General features: G+C 47.0%; 1 protein-coding gene across 5 annotated transcripts in view; it reads right to left on the bottom strand.

The window, feature by feature from the left end:
* The window catches only part of TTC39B (tetratricopeptide repeat domain 39B), a 906,668-nt gene that overhangs the window by 36,344 nt on the left and 853,630 nt on the right, over positions 1–16,694 (bottom strand). For all 5 annotated transcript variants that reach the window (XM_069626054.1, XM_069626053.1, XM_069626052.1 and 2 more), the window contains one exon: positions 12,780–12,891. In XM_069626054.1, coding sequence (XP_069482155.1) covers positions 12,780–12,891 — 112 coding nt within the window. The remainder of the gene's footprint in view (positions 1–12,779; positions 12,892–16,694) is intronic.

Raw genomic sequence — 16,694 nt, 5'->3', positions numbered from 1 at the left:
GCCGCTGTGCAGGCCAGCCTGCAGCCGTCAGTCCAGCTTCGTTTCCAGAACTGCCTGCCGCCTGATACCCGCAGCTGTCTCCCGTCTTGAACTCTGTCACAGGAGCTCCTAAGCACCCTGGAACCGACTTGACGGTGTCGAGCATCAAGATCATCTCAAGCACAAGGTACATTGTGGTTCTGTCCCCCTGGTCTTTCCCCGAAGGCCCCTAGTGACATTTACTATCCCTTGCTCCCTTGGTGCTGAAACCGAATAACCTTGAACAGTTAAGACTGATTGCTTTACCAACTACCCTCCTGATACTGACCAGAATAGATCCCTTTCCTTCGTGAAACTGTCTGTCCTGTGTTCCTTTACAGAGTTGGTTGTATTTTGTAGTGTGCTAGAACTGTCAGTTGTAATTATAATTAAGTAGATATTTGTATACAACCTTGACTGGACAGTCCATTTTATCATTCGGTAATAATTGTATTTTCGCTGTATTGTAACTAACCAACGATACACGACCTTGCAGAGATAAGCCTGCCATTCCATCCACGTTACCAAAAGTGGACAAGGAGGTTTATAATTTACTTGCGTTTCCAATTTGTTCGGATCCCTTCTGGTGTACTAGAGGTGTGGGGCTGATTGATAGTTTAGAAACCGATATTCATCCCTGGACCACAGGTGCCCCGGAAGTTGATGTGTCACAAGCCTCAAAACGGAAATTGATCATTTTTGCTAGTCAACCCCCTGTTCATTTGGGAACCAGCCAGCTTCCGTTTGTTAATGTGGCATTTCATGTTTACCTCTTGTGCAGCTGTGGACTTGGTGACAGGTGGTTAATTTTCCTGACTTCCTAGACTGCAGGATGGCATCCGTGAAGTGGGATTGGACAACCTGCCTGCAACAGATACTACAATGATTATGTAACGGTGGGACTGGTTGCTAAGAGGCAGTGAGTGGAGGACAGAACCAAAGACTGAAGACACTGACAGATTTGACAGTTGGGTGTGATCGCCATCTCTGTGAGAGAAGGTGACGACAGCCTGAGACGGAGCTTTCGTTCTGGTAATGGAGGAACTTAATGGGAAAAGGCCCCTTAGTACTGTGTGAGATCCAGGGGTTCCCTCCCTCAGCAGGGGAAGGTAGGGGTTGGCGGTGGAGGGCCAGGGGGAGTCCTCAACATATGACAGACTTCTGCTGGATTGTATGGCTCACAGCCTCCGATGGATGTCATTCAAGAGGGAAAACTCCTTGTGGCTTAGCCCAGGCAGTGCCTCTGATGCTTAATTTGTGCTTAATTTGTAAGAAAAGAAGTGCCAAGGCCCAAATATTTTCTAGCACACCTGGCATACCTGGGAAGCATTGTGTGGACAACTCTTGGCCACCACCCATTGCTGCTCGCCACAGTGCTAGCATATTTAGGACTCGAACTGCAACTTCCATCAACTATTGTGGATGATGGGTGCACTACCCATGGGAGATGTGCAATTTACGCAAACCACTCAGCACAAAATAACATAACATACTAGTTTAAGACAAATGTTTGAGTGCTTCTTTAAACACATCATCATTGTTAACATTTTGCTTGAATTCTATAAACAGCAAGTGGAATATGTTGACCATCTATCCACAGAAAAAAAGAGCAAAAGTGCTTTCCTCCAATGGTAAACTGATAGACAAATTCAGGAAAAATCATTCCTGATCTGATGAACTTTCCTGATAAACGCTGCAGAAAAATGTTTGTTTTTACGTTGGCACTTGTGGCAGACACTTCTCTTAGGCAGTGACTTTTATCCTGGCTTACCCTGTTGATTTTCTTTTAGTGTTGCTGGTTTTAACAGTAGTGGAGCAGCACCAATGTTAAACTGGTGCATTGTGCGATCATGGCCACCACAAGCACACTGCATTGTCACCTCCTAACTCATTGTTATCCATGTAAATGTATAACTAGTGCTGCACTGCCCACTGGGGTCATCTGGTTCATGAATAACAATGAGCAGGCTCAGGACAAAGAGAGTGTGCCCAGTTAAGAGTGTTGTTGCTTGTTATGGGACAGCTACTGAATGAGAGTTAAAATAATAAAAGTTGAGTCTGAGAAAATAAGTGCCAGGGCTCAGAAATAAGTGCCGGGGCTGAGCCTTAGAAAACTGCCCACAAAATTAAGCAATGATTGTATTCCTTTGCTGCACTGATTTACTTCCAATCTGTGTATGAGGATTATTTAATCTAAAAGTGCACCAGAGGCATTAGATTATTGGTATTTGTTCACAAAAGGTGAGGGTCCCAGAAACCTCCCTCCACCCCCTAAGCATTCCCTCTCTATGGACGATCTAGCGGCTTGCAGGTTCCACGTCCCCACAATGCCCTTTTATGTATGTAATGCTCCAGTACTTGTGAGGGTTTGTAAGCATTCATTCTTCTAAATTAATAGGTGCTCTCCAAGGTTCCCCCTCACAGGATCTTAATTTCTTTACCGCAGGAAGCCCCAGAGATCATATATATGACAATGTGTGGAATACATGTACTGGAATATGGGTAGCTGCCCTGGATTGAGGTGGCTGTTACGCTCACCTGGTCTCTGCGGGGACATTGGGGCACGGTTGCAGCCCTCCCTGGAACTGGCTCCCCTTGGTCAGGCTTCTTCCCCTTCTCCTGTGTTGTGGACTGCACTGGTTGTTGGTACTGCCACTGCGAGAATACGAGAGGCCGTGAGAATGCTGTGATATGACTGTGGTCTCCCTCAAACCATTCTTCCCAGAATGTGGTGAGCATGCGTCTTCTCACCTGTTAAATTATGATGGTGAGCTCTCCGTCCTGCTTGTCACTGCAGGGGCGCCTTTTAGAGTTTCTTCACTGCTGCATGTGCGTGGCAGCCCAGACCGGCTGTGGCTGAACCACTTTCAAGGTAAGTATTCTTCGTTAATGATTATTGTCAGTATCCTTTTGTAATGTTTTTCCCTTAATTATTGTCCGTATCTCTTGTAATGTCTTTCCTTCTCCCCAATAGGCGATATGAGGCCCAACGGTAGTTGCAGTGCAAGAAGCGGGCCCCAATGGAGAAAAAGGGAGTTCACGATGTCCCAATAGGTGGTAAGTTTGGTTTTTAGGTCAAGCGCGAGGATTGGTTTGAGCGCGACCTTAGCATAATGTGATTTATTTCTTTTGCAGGGTTGGCCAGGCGAAGTCAGACTGGAATGCTGTTATCCAGAGATCTGCCGGCAGATGAAGGATGCCTGGCTCCGCGATGAAGATGGCCAAAAGTGGACTCCCAAGTAGTGTTGTGGCTGGGAGCCGGAATAAGGTAAGGATGCGTTACGACTGAGGTTGCTGTTGGAATCAGGTAAGGGTGCGCTCCGACTGCAGTTGCTGCTAGAATCAGGTAAGGATGCGCTCCTACTGCAGTTGCTGCTGGGATCAGGTAAGGATGCGCTCCGACTGCGGTTGCTGCAGGGCTCAGGTAAGAGGCTGGATTCAGGTAAGCTGCTTTAATCAGGTAAACTGCTGGATTCCGGTAAACTGCTTGAATCAGGTAGGCTGCTGGAGTCAGGTAGGCTGCTGGAGTCAGGTAGGCTGCTGGAGTCAGGTAGGGATGCGCTTCAGATGGTGGTGAGCGTTACACTGCTGTAAGCAGACTAACGCAAAGCGCCTGCATGCGGGCAGGCTTAAATAGCCTGGTCCCGGCCACGCCCATTTGTGTGGCCCCACCCTGCCACTCCTAGAGGATGCTGCATGTGCAGCTCAATTAATTCCTATGGCCATGCCCGGCCTGGAGGCACGTGGAGGCCCTGCAAGGAAAAAAAAGGGCACACGCACCATAATAAAGTGTGCAGAGCACACTTACTAATGAGCCTGGCGCCAAAGGCGCCAGGACTGGGTCCAACTGGACCATTTATATAGTGGAGGTTGTGGTTCTTGCCCAGTGGCCATGGCAGCACTCCCCCTCAAGGCCCCCCTCACGGGTGCTCTTCCTCCTGGTCCTGGCTTGGAGGGGTTGTTGCGATGGAATTGTCTGATTAGTCGTGGAGCATAGTACGAAGACCATGTACGGTCTTGAGGTCCATAACCTTTCCAGTGTATAAGGAAGTACAGTTTAGATCGTACTATCTTGGAATCTAAAATAGTCTTGACCTCGTATTCCGGTTCTCGTATGTCGTCGGGCTCGGGTGGTGCCTCAATCCGAGTATCTGGTTTCATCGGTTTCAAGAGAAACATGGAACACCGGATGGATCCGCATATTAGATGGTAAATCTAGTTTCATGGCAGCAGGGTTAATTATGGCTTTGATAGGATAAGGCCCTAGGCACCTGGGGCGGAAGGCTCGTGGTCCTTTCAAGGGAATGTTCTTGGATGCCAACCAAACTTTATCCCCGATATGAAAATGTGGAGCCTCTCTTCGGTGTCAATCTGCAAACATTTTCTGTTGTTCTTTGGCTCTGGTCAGGTTTTCAACTGCTTCTTTAAGGGTTTGAGTTATTGTTTTGTGTAAGGTTGTAACTGCTGGCATTTCTAATTCATCAAGTGAATCAAAAGTGGACGGTCGAGGAGGTCGACCATGCACTGTGTAGAATGGGGTTTGTCCAGTGCTAATGTAGATAGAATTATTGTAGGCAAATTCGGTCAACCAAAGGATGTTTTTCCAGGACTCTTCAGTTTGTTGTAGCATACACCTTAGGTATTGATCCAGTGCCTGTTTGGTTGGTTCGGTTTGGTCATCGGTTTGGGGATGATGACTCGTGGATAGCCGGAGATCAATTTTGGCTATTTGGCAACACCTCCTCCAGAGTGCTGAGACAAATTGTGTTCCACGATCTGAGACCAATACCGATGGCAAACCATGTAACTTGACAAATTACCCCAAAAATATGGTGGCAAGGGCGGAAGCAGTGGAAAGCCCCTTTAATGGAATAAAATGGGCCATTTTGGAGAATAAGTGTACAATAACCAGGATTGTGTTAAACCCGTTGCATGGAGGAAGATCGGTGATAAAGTCCATAGACAGGGTATGCCATGGTGCTGGAGGTACAGTCAAGGGACGTAGTAACCCCGCTCAACTTCACTTCTGAGATTTGTGTTGCGCACAGATGCCACAGGTCGCAATGAATTGGGAAATGTGTTTTCTCCAGGTTGGCCACCAACAGCCCTTTTGTATTTTAGCTCGAGTCTTGGCAATCCCTGGTGTCCTTCCACTAATGATTCATGGTAATTTGCAATTATATGGTCTTGTAATTTCTTGTCCGGAATATACAGTCTCCCTTGAAAATAGGGTAGATCATTTTTGATGGTGTATCAGTCTCCTTTAGCTAACCACTCCTGTTGTGCTGTTTCGTTCATCTAAGATTGGAGATCGGTTTTTAAGTCATCCACACAGGCGGTTGCAGCCATTTCGTCTTGGATCCGTTCTTCGGCAATGATGGCCACAGGCTCGGATGTGGTGAAAGCTTCCTTGTCCTCACCCATGCGAGACAGAGCGTCTGCTTTCCCATTGCGTACTCCAGGTCTGTAAGTATTGACAAATTCATATTCGGCAAATAAGAGAGCCCAGCGAAGCTTGCGTGAGGATTGGGCCTTGGCAGTCTTCAAGTATTGTAGGTTACGGTGATCTGTTATAACTGTGACCGTGTGTCTTGCTCCCAGAAGATAGTGTCTCCATGTTTTAAAAGCTCCCTTAATTGCTAGTAGTTGTCAGTGATTGCATAGTTCAATTCCGGTGCAGAAAACTTACGGCACCAAAACGCTATGGGATGTAATCGCCCCATGTCAGTGTCCTTTCGCGATAATACCGCTCCCATGGCTACATTGGTTCATGAATATAACGTACTTATTGGGGTCGCCGGTAAAGCGTTCGGGCGGGGCCAGTGGCACTGCACCCAGAAGCACCACTTGAACTGGTGGTGATGGCTGTGGCAGCGGAGGATGGGCAAGCCTAGGTAATGGAACCTGACCTGCGTGGGTCTGAAGCATTTCTTTTGCCAAGTCGTCAGTTCGTTCACGAGTTACAATAAGGTCCCTTCTTAAGGCATTGGTTTCTTGTCTGGAGGCATGAACTTCTGCCCTTAGTTCCCCCCCGTAGTTTGGCCAACTGGTCTGTTTCCGAGGTTTCCATAACGCTCATGCAAGATTCGGAGAGGCTTTGCGTTCTGTTACGCTCACCTGGTCTCTGCGGGGACATTGGGGCACGGTTGCAGCCCTACCTGGAACTGGCTCCCCTTGGTCAGGCTTCTTCCCCTGCTCCTGTGTTGTGGACTGCGCTGGTTGTTGGTACTGCCCCTGCGAGAATACGAGAGGCCGTGAGACTGCTGTGATATGACTGTGGACCCTTGTTCCCAGAATGTGGTGGGCCTGCACCTACCCATATAGTCTCACCTGTTTAATTATGATGGTGAGCTCTCCATCCTCCTAATCACTGCAGGGGCGTCTTTTAGATAGACCGAGTTTCTTCACTGGTCCATGTGCGTGGCAGCCCAGACCAGCTGTGGCTGAACCACTTTCAAGGTAAGTATTCTTCATTAATGACTATTGTCTGTATTCTTTTGTAATGTTTTTTCCCTTAATTATTGTCCGTATCTCTTGTAATGTCTTTCCTTCTCCCCAATAGGTGATATGATGCTCAGCGGTAGTTGCGGTGCAAGAAGCGAGCCCCAATAGAGAAAAAGGGAGTTCACGATGTTCCAATAGGTGGTAAGTTTGGTTCTTAGGTGAAGCGTGAGGATTGATTTGAGCGCGACCTTAGCGTAATGTCTTTATAGTTTTTCTAACCTTATTTTGTCCTTTTCTCTTGCAGGGATGGCCTGGCGAAGTCAGACTGGAATGCTGTTATCCGGGGATCCGGTGAGATGAAGGATGCCTGGATCCGCGATGAAGCTGGCAGAAAGTGGACTCCCGAGTAGTGTTGTAGCTGGGAGCCGGAATAAGGTAAGGATGCGTTCCGACTGAGATTGCTGTTGGAATCAAGTAAGGATGCGCTCCTATTGCGGTTGCTGCTGGGATCAGGTAATGACGCGCTCTGACTGCGGTTGCTGGAGGAATGAGGTAAGGATGCGCTCCTACTGCGGTTGCTGCTGGGATCAGGTAAGCAGCTGGATTCAGGTAAGCTGCTGGAATCAGGTAAGGATGCGCTTCAAACGGCAGTGAGCATTACGCTGCTGTAAGCAGACTAACGCGAAGCGCCTGCATGCGGGCGGGCAGGCTTAAATAGCCTGGTCCCGGCCACGCCCATTTGTTCCGACTCGTGGCTGCCACTCCTGGAGGATGCTGCACATGCAGCTCAATTAATTCCTATGGCCATGCCCGGCCTGGAGGCAGGTGGAGGCCCTGCAAGGAAAAAAAGGGCACGTGCACCATCATAAAGTGTGCAGAGCACACTTACTCATGAGCCTGGCACCAAAGGCCCCATGACTGGGTCCAACTGGACCCTATATATAGTGGAGCTTGTGGTCCTTGCCCAGTGGCCATGACAGCGGCATCCTGGTGCCAATTTTGCTGTGCACACCATTGCAGGAGGGGAAACGTTTTTAACACTACAGAATGTTCACAGCTGCGACAAAGCAAGAGGTCTTTTGGCTTTTGCCAGAAATGAGTTGGTGTATGTCGTGGTCTCATTGCGTAATACAACTGGGTGGAGTACCACTCATCTTTTGATATTTTCGCCACAGTGAATTGGTCAGCCTTTGTTTGAGCTGACATACAGGTGTCATGCCGCAGAGTTAATAGCTTAGTTAGGGGTACGAGTTCTAGTTCGTTTTGGGTCGGAGTCATTAATAAAAAACTGTTTTTTAATCTTGCTCATTATATGAACAGATCACCACCTAAAGAAAGTAATGGGCGAGCACAATAGTACGCACCTGACCAACTGAAAAAACTAGAAAAAATGCACACCAATGTAACCCAGCAACCAACCACAGCCCTAAACTATAGAGGACAGATTATACAACATTTGAAACCACGATATATTGCACAAGCAGACTGGTAATGCATGAAACAAGGCCAGGTGCTCTTGGGGCGACAGTTCCTCGTGTGGAGTTCTCCGTGTGCCTCATCATTCACGTACCCAGATGAACTCCCTGTACTATTCTTTAAGTGTACGCGAGGTTGGCAACGACTCTAACACCACTTGCTTGTGTTCTATCAGCAAATCAAGGGCAGCAAAGCAAAAGTGTTGGGCAGTCTATATACTGGCACTACCGCATCGAGTATAGAGGCAGATCGGCGTCAATAATATCACCACTAGTCCAGCCAGACACAGATGGGTGTTTAGTTTGTGTTGCGATTTCTTGCTAATTGTGTTCTCATGTTTCATTGTGGTCATGGGTATGGCCACACATCAGAGCGTACATCGCCAGGTCACCTACGAGACCCTCAGTGTGGTAGATGGAGACCCTTTCTTTAAATCACAGGCAAGCAGGCAGTATTGTTTTTCTGAAGTAGGGGTGTAGGTCTGACATTTTGTTTTCCACGCACAGCTTCCCGGCCACCTCACAGGTCCCGCTCTGACTCTACCTTAAGCGCTGCAGGACCTAGAGAAGTGTTAAAAAGGGCTGGCACCTCCACAAGCATTTTTTAATTTTCCTTTGTCACAATTATGGGGGGTTTGCTGGCGTGAAATGATTTTGAAAACATGTAATCATCTATTGAATTGGTCTTTCTTAGTGTGATCTTCCACTTACATTTTAAGAAACTGCTTTTACTGTAATTTATCTGAATAACAATTTATATAATCAACGGTCACTATAGTTCTGGTAAAGTGAATAGTCTTTGCCCGTCTGACAAAAATATAGCTTAACTGTGCACTAGTCGGAGGTGTAGGGGATTGCATTATGTCACAATACGGAGGTTATGATGCCAGCCAACAAAATCAGTTCATGGTATCATCATAATGTGCAGTATGTAGACAGAATATTGCTGTTTCCTGCAAGAACATTGTGAGGGAGAAACTCTGAATGGGTCCTGGTGGGAAGGTTGCCCCATGGTCCTTTTGTCATGACTCTGTCTTTATTGAATGCTTCATCTTTCTTCAGTTATTGCTTGTGTCTGTCACTTGGATTTGTGTCCACTTGTGCTGAAAGTTCTTTTGTTGACAACATTGTTTTAGGTCAACCAGATATGCTAGGACCATTGCTAAAGTGTCGTTCCAACAGTCCCTTTCCTGCCAGTGTTGAGTTCAGAAACCTGCATTTCCTGAAGAATCATGGTCGCTGCAAAACTCGCGCTGCGATGAAGAGGGTTTTCAGGCAGCCGACAGTGCTTCCTATATCCTCGGATTAAAGAATGGGATCTGGAAGTGGGAAGACGTGGGAATACCTTGTAACTGAGTACACAGATTGTTTACTTCCCGATTGACCTCTTTCGCTGCTCTGCTTCTTCAGCTCCATTGGTTACCGGTGGTGGAGAAAATGGAGTTCAGGATTTTATGTATTGTGCATTGAGCTCTTTATAATGTGGTGCCTCACTATTTGAGGAAAAAACTGGCAATGTACTATCCCGCTAGAAGCCTACGGTCGGAATCACAAATTCTGTTGAAAATTCCTAAATTTCGTTGCAAGCGTCTTGGTGGCCGATCCTTTTCAGTTTTGGCCCGACCCTATGGAATGACTTGCCATTTCATTTGAGAGTTCAGACTATATAACTTCCCTTTAGGAAGTTAGTAAAGACTCATCTTTTTGGTTCTCTCACTGCTCCTTAGGCTGGGGTTCTTGTTCTGTAAAACTGCTATTGCTCAGTGCCTCAGTGTGATGTTTTTGGGCCTTAGTTCATGCTTTATAAATCCTAAATAAATAAATACAGAGTCCTACTATCCATCAGTCTTGACTGCCTTCATCTCACCAGTGGCTCTGGCATTGGTCTTCAACCGTTAGGGTACTGGCTGGCCTTACTAACAGGATTTCAGGTGCGTTATTGTCAGAGCAGGAAGAGAACTTGCATGGCTGTCTGTTTCCGAGACATTATCCACCCTCCTGGGATAAGGAGTAGATGGAAGAGAAGGCCACAGTACATGGAAGGTTAAAGTAAAGTTATTTGAACTTTGCAGAGTGTTTTGAGGAACATGCTGCACCAGGGAGATCTATTGCTGCGCTGAATTGCACAGCACAAACTCGCTTAGGGATGCACACCTTAATGCAGTGGTTTCTCTTTTATATAGTACATCAACGCACACAGACCTGCATCTGGACTAGAGGCAATGAAAGTATGCGGATTGGTTCACTGCCCAACTATCAACCACCAAAAGCATGCTAGTCATTGCATAGCCAAATGAGAACAAAATAAATGGAACTATTTATCCTTGTTCTCATATACACCAGAACCGCCTCAAAAGCCAAATCACCAGTGATAGTCTGACTCGTAAAAGTGCACCAAAAAGAGCTTTACATTTCATAATAAAAGATTATCCTTTACTTTAGCTTACTTAGTTGTGCAGTCCTCAGTTCTGGTGTGACTACAGCCAATTGCATTAGTAGAACTCCATGAGGAGCGCCCTGCAAGCCTTCAGAGTTGTACAAAACTAACAAAAAATCCCTCAGGCTGCACTGGGATCATATCTGCATAACTCTGTGACACAACCTGTATAACATTAAAAATCGAATACCTTGCTGGAATAAATCCCCCCCCCTATGAATACGAGTCACACCACTAATGATATCTAAACATAAGAAAACACACTATGAGTCAATAGGCATTGAATGTGGGACACTCCCCGAACATCCACCTGAGCTATGACACAAGACTACCTGGGACCAAAAAGTATGCCAAGACCATATGCTGAAGTACAAACTTATTAAGGGAAATATTTACAATTTGGGTAGCAAAGTAAAAAAGGATCCTTCCAAAAATGACAGGATGGTTCTTCTCAGTCATAAAAGGAGACTGTCTCTAGAACATCTCACGACGTCCTAACCAGTCACCCGAACCTCTCTGGCCTTCCTGGCTCCTTTCTTCCATTCACAGTTTCAAAAGGGTGTTTCATAATATGTTTCAGTTATGAGTGTTGCAGACTCCAGGGCTTCCAAATACTTCAGATAACTTAATAGACATGGAATATCTGGGGTCTCGGACCCCATGGTTAACCCTAGCGCATAGTCGTGCCAGCAGACTTGTCAGCAGGAGTAACCGGCATGGAGAGGTATCCCTTTAGGCTAGTCCTGTCTGGGACCCATCCTTATTCGTCCCCTCTCGCCTCTGATCCTATATCCTCCATGGCTCACTCATTCCTCCTCCCTCGTTCTGGTCCTGTCTAAGGCAATATAACCCACTGAAGCCTTCCTGTTCCAACAACGGAACTGCTCTGTTCCTCCTCGTGACTGTCGTCACCCACGAAGTCCCCGTCTCCTTTTTTCCACAACTTCCAACCCCTCCCATGACCATCTTTCTTGGTGTATCCTCCCGACAACCACCTTCCCCTTCTTATATTACAACCTCCTATTTCCCTCTTAATGCTACAACCTAACTCTCCCCTTCCTGATGCTACCCCCCTCCTCCTTCACTCTTGGTATTACCAGCTCCTCTCGAACCTCCCCACTTCTGCTACCCCTCCAACCTCTCCTTTCTCAAACTCTATCCAGTCTACAGCACCTTCAACTTGATCCACCTCCAAATAACACTGGCTGGCTTGGGTGTATGCTTTATATGGGCTTTATATGGGCTCTGTTCCCTCCTATTGGTTGGATCCTGATTATCCACTCCAGTGTTTGGTAATTATGCTCAGGCTGCATTTGGCTGCCTTCTCCAAGATCACCTGAGAGTAATATGGGCAGAGAGGGGTGTACCAAGCCTTTATCTGGCCTGGTGGCCATGTTGGGATTCACTCCCTCCGACCTGTTGCTGCGGGAAGGTCTTGCAGTTCCCCAGAGTGCACAATGGTTGCTGGAAAAGCACTTGGTAAACTTTCCAATGCCTCAGGGTTTACAGAATGCTGGTTCGTAATCTCCGATCTCAACAGGCAAATGTACAGGTAAGATTTTGTTTCTTACAGTTGAACTTATGGTCGTAAAACTGCAAACTAGCAAAGTTTTGTTGAATGTGTGTTTCTGGTACCTGCAAAGTGCCTCTCTCTAAGGCCTCGATCTAACGTGGGCTTCAGAAGAGTGTAAAGTATTTGTTTTCACTCTCTAGAAAATTGGATCTTCCTAGATTCGGCTTCAGGCTCCCAGTTGGGGATGGACCATGTTGGTCTAGAGGGGAGGGTCAAGATTTCTCGGACCGCAGGTATTACTAGTGAACTGGGGAAGGTCCATGGTGAGCAGCTATGGGGCTGGAGAGGGCCATGGCTACCAGGAATGCCCTGCAGTAATCTACCATGGTGCTGTGAAGGGTGTCCCGTACTGACCTCCTATGATCTTCCCCTGCCCTTTAATAGATCCCACGGCAGGGTGACCATGTGAACATCCCCAGAACCAGAAGGGGATTTAATCAGAGCCATTAAACACTTGTTGGCATTTTGAGGAGACTTGCTAAAAACCCAACTTTTCCAAGAGGCTTTCAGGCCTACAAATGCCAGGATCAATGAAGTCCTGAGACTAACCCCACCAGCTCAGACTCCCGTGGGATGCTGAAGCCTGGATTCAGGCAAAAATGGATCTGAATTGTTACATTTATATTCATTTGCACATTTCAGAATAATGCTAGTACTGTAAACTAATAACGAAACATTAAAATAAGTAAATGAACAAAACATAGATTAGCAAACTTGTGACAGATTTCACAGTTAAAACAAATGACACAAAATTGAGTTTTATTTCATAAAGCATTTAAGTGTTTGGGATTAAGGAATGAATCATACCCCTCACTCTTATGGTGATACTTACTATTTTCATTCTGCAAAGCAGTTTCTTCTTTTTCAATCATAACCAGCAAACTTTCTGTCAAATCAGGTCTTTTGCCTACAATTGTGAAGCCGTTCCATAGATACATCATTTCCTGGAGGATACAAAAGAGTGCCATTTATGACCCATAATTTATTTTCATGGTAGATCAGAACTTTCCCAAACCTACTGCACACTGACAGGACACTCAAGTGGACTACTGTCCTCAGATTAATCAGACATAAGAAAACAATTGGCGATTCAAACAGAAACTTGAAAATAGGAGCAAATTGCATACGACACATTTCATCACCAAGCACACAATGTGCATACATGGCAATACATTAAGCCTTTTCTGTAAATGACACAATTTTTTCTGGAAAAAAGCAAAGTTCGGAACTGCAGGGAACTAGCCAACCCTTCGGCAGTCTCCTCCTCCCATATTCCTTCTCAGGCCCTCTGCAACACACTGGCCACTCACTTCACCACCAAAACTCAGGACATCCTGAACAGCCTTGCTATTCACCCTCCCAACCCATCCCTCACGCCCTTGCCTCTCTTGGCCACTCACCCTCCTCCAGCTCCCTTGTCACACCTGACGAAGTCACCAGAGTTGTCCGCTTCATGAAGGTCTCTTATAAGCAGGTCTCCCCTTGCTCATTCAGAACCATCAAGGACTACATTGGCTCTCTTGCCCCCGCACTCGCTGATCTCTGCAACCACTCCTTTGCTACTGGTTCTCCCCCCCCTCCCTCAAGCACTCCATTGTTCACCCCCTGCTTAAAAAAACCATCGGCAGATCCTACCACTCTAGCCAACCACCGCCCCATTTCCATCACCCCCTTCCTGGGAAAACTGCTGGAGAAGTTGGCCTCGCCCCAACTCAACTCTCACACTGAACTTGTTGGTGGTCTCCACAACCATCAATATGGATTACGAGCATCCAGAAGCATGGAAACTGCTTGTCTGAACACCTGTGAAGAACTGCTTGCATCCCTTGATTCCAACTCCCCTGCTGTCCTCATCCTTCTTGATCTCTCCTCTGCCTTTGGCACAGTCAGGCACACCATCCTCATACAAAGGCTCCACAATGCCCTTGGTATCTCAGAGTGGGCACTGGACTGGTTGACCTCCTGCCTAACTGACCGCTCCTCCCAAGTCATCCTGGGAACCTTTGCCTCTTTAACATCTACCTTACTGATCTGGCACTCATCTCCTCCAACTTCCTGTCTTATGTCGAGGACACACAACTCTTTTTCAAACTTCCTGCTGACCATCTTCCATCCAGGCCTGGTGCACTTCCAATGATTTCTGCCTCAAGACCAGTAAAACAGAGATCCTTCCCATTGAAACCCCTGCTCCCGACTTCTTCCCTTCACTCTGGCCTTCTTCCATTGGCTCTCCCCCGGCTCCATCTTCTGAAGCCAGAAACCTTGAAGTCATCTTCGACTCCCCTCTCTCTCTCCTTCCTCTCTCACGCGCAAGACATGGACAAGAAGTCCCACTTTCAGCTCTTCCTTCTCAAAGAAATTCTACCTTTTCTCACCTTCCCCCAGAAGCTCAATGTCACCCGAGCCCTGGTTCTCTCTCAACTTGACTATTGGAATAGCATCCCCCTGAATCTACCTTCTCCCACTCTGCAACCCCTCTGGCTAATCCAGAATAGTGCAGCGACACTTATCCTTGGCCTCAAGCCCAGAGAGAACACATCTCTCCTGCCCTAAAAAGTCTTCACTGGCTCCTGGTTGCTTCATGGATTAAATTCCTCTGTATCATCCACAAGGCTGTCTAGGGCTGAGGACCACTATCTGCAACTCTTGCTTACTAAATATTCCTCCTCTAGACCTCTGCGCTTCTCTGGCACCAACTCTGTGTGTAAAGCGTTTCGCTAAACAGAGGGCAGGAGGTAGCTCGCTTTCCTCAGCTGGCTCCCTTCTTTGGAACAGCCTCCCCCACCCCTCTTCGTATTGAGCAAGACTTCCTTAAATTCCGGAAGCTCCTCAAGACTTTCCTCTTTACCTCCTCCCCCCCCCCTTCTCTCCTCTGCTAATCTCACAGTTTGATTGATGTCCAGGGCCCTTATTCATCCTCGGAGCCCTGATCTCCCACACCAAATCGCCCCCCGCTTCTGCATATCCTCAGCACTTGCCTCGGCTCAACCTCCATCCTGGAGGCTCACACTCAACATACCTTGCACTTCACTGGTTGTTCTCCCACGAGCACCCCAGCACCTGCCCCGTTCCCCCTCCCTCCTGCACTTGAACGTTCTTATCACTCACAAGGCATAGTAGGTTCGCTCCCCCCCACTGTATTTAATATGTTTTATGTATTTCAATGTTTCTGATCGCCATGCCCCATCCCTGTTGCCCTGTGGGCACTTTGAAACAAATTTACTTACTGTATAAGATCATACATAACAAGCGAACAATAAATAAATATTCTCAGCCAAAAGTCTAAATAAGAATGTACTCATGGGTAAGTCACAAGTAAAAGGTTTGCTAACTGTACAATACTATACACTATACGAACTTTCAGTTTGTAAATTGCATTGGCACAAGGCGCTATCAAAATATAATAAAATACAACTGTACACGCAATTCACACTGTTGTGAAAGGGGGGAAAGAGGGAAGTGAAATACCTATAGTAAATAAGGATATATATAGGTATACACCTTTACTGAACATTTTCCCTAATTCCAAATTTCATTGATGCTCGCTTAAAAAAGGGGCGAATAGACCGGGGGTAAATTTGCCCCTTTTGGACAAGGGCAAGCGAGCTCTCCCGCTCCTTCTAGATCTCTCAGCCGCGTTTGATTTAGTTGACCACAAGACCCTCACCTCACACCTCACACACTCTGCCAACTTTTCCAAAGAATCAGCGCGATGGGTCACCTCCTTCCTAGAAGGTAGAGCCATGAAAGTCTTCTCGGACATAGCCAATGCCACTCCCACGACAATCCACTGCGGGGTCCTTCAAGGATCCTGCACTGCACCCACACTCTACAACCTATTCACTAAACCCCTTTTTGACAAACTTGACTCATACGGCATTACATACACTAACTATGCTGACGACACACAAGTACTTCTACCCCTCAGGTTCATACCACGACGACGCAAAGGCACTCCACTCGATCTACGCCATCATCCAGGCCTGGATGGCAACAAATGGCCTCTGCCTTAACGGAGACCAGACTGAAATCATGATATTAGGTCAACAGAGCACCATAGACAAACTGGACACACTGTATGCTAACTTCTCCATTGACAACTCTATCATCCCCGTCTCCACAGCGGTAAAGACACTGGGAGTATACATAGACTCCTCTCTATCCATGAACAGACAAGTCAGCGCAATCACCACCTCATCTGCGCATACCACTAAACTCAAACGCCATCAAGCCATACCTCTCCAAACCCAACTGCCTCTCCATATAGCCAGAGCTACCATTGGAGCCAAACTGGACTATTGCAATGCCCTCCTAGCGGGCACTTCAGCAAAAAACCTAAACAGACTCCAAGTCACACAGAATAATGCTCTCCGGGCCGCCCTTAGCATCCCAAGAAGAGAGCATATCTCCCATGCCAGACTTTCAGCCCAATGGCTCCCAGTCAAAGAACGGATTACACTCAAAATCCTCACTCTCACTCACAAATGCCTCTCCCTCACCGCCTCGTCCTATCTATCAGAGACCATCTTCAAACCCTCCTCCGCCCGACCCACCAGGACACAATACACCAACTTACTCTGCATCCCACGCATCAAAAAGCCAAAGCCGGTGGCCTAAGCTTCCCCTACATTGCCGCCAAGACCTGGAACGCTCTTCCTGCAGACATTAGAGCGGAACACTCGCTCCCGATTTTTCGTAGGAAACTGAAGACCTCTTTCCTTGCTCAATAATTTGTGACCCCCGCCAT

Source organism: Ambystoma mexicanum, chromosome 6p (assembly GCF_040938575.1).
Source record: "Ambystoma mexicanum isolate Mex_15411 chromosome 6p, UKY_AmexF1_1, whole genome shotgun sequence".
NCBI lineage: Eukaryota > Metazoa > Chordata > Amphibia > Caudata > Ambystomatidae > Ambystoma > Ambystoma mexicanum.
Note: the sequence above shows the minus strand (reverse complement) of the source record. Positions and strands in the feature narration are given on the sequence as shown.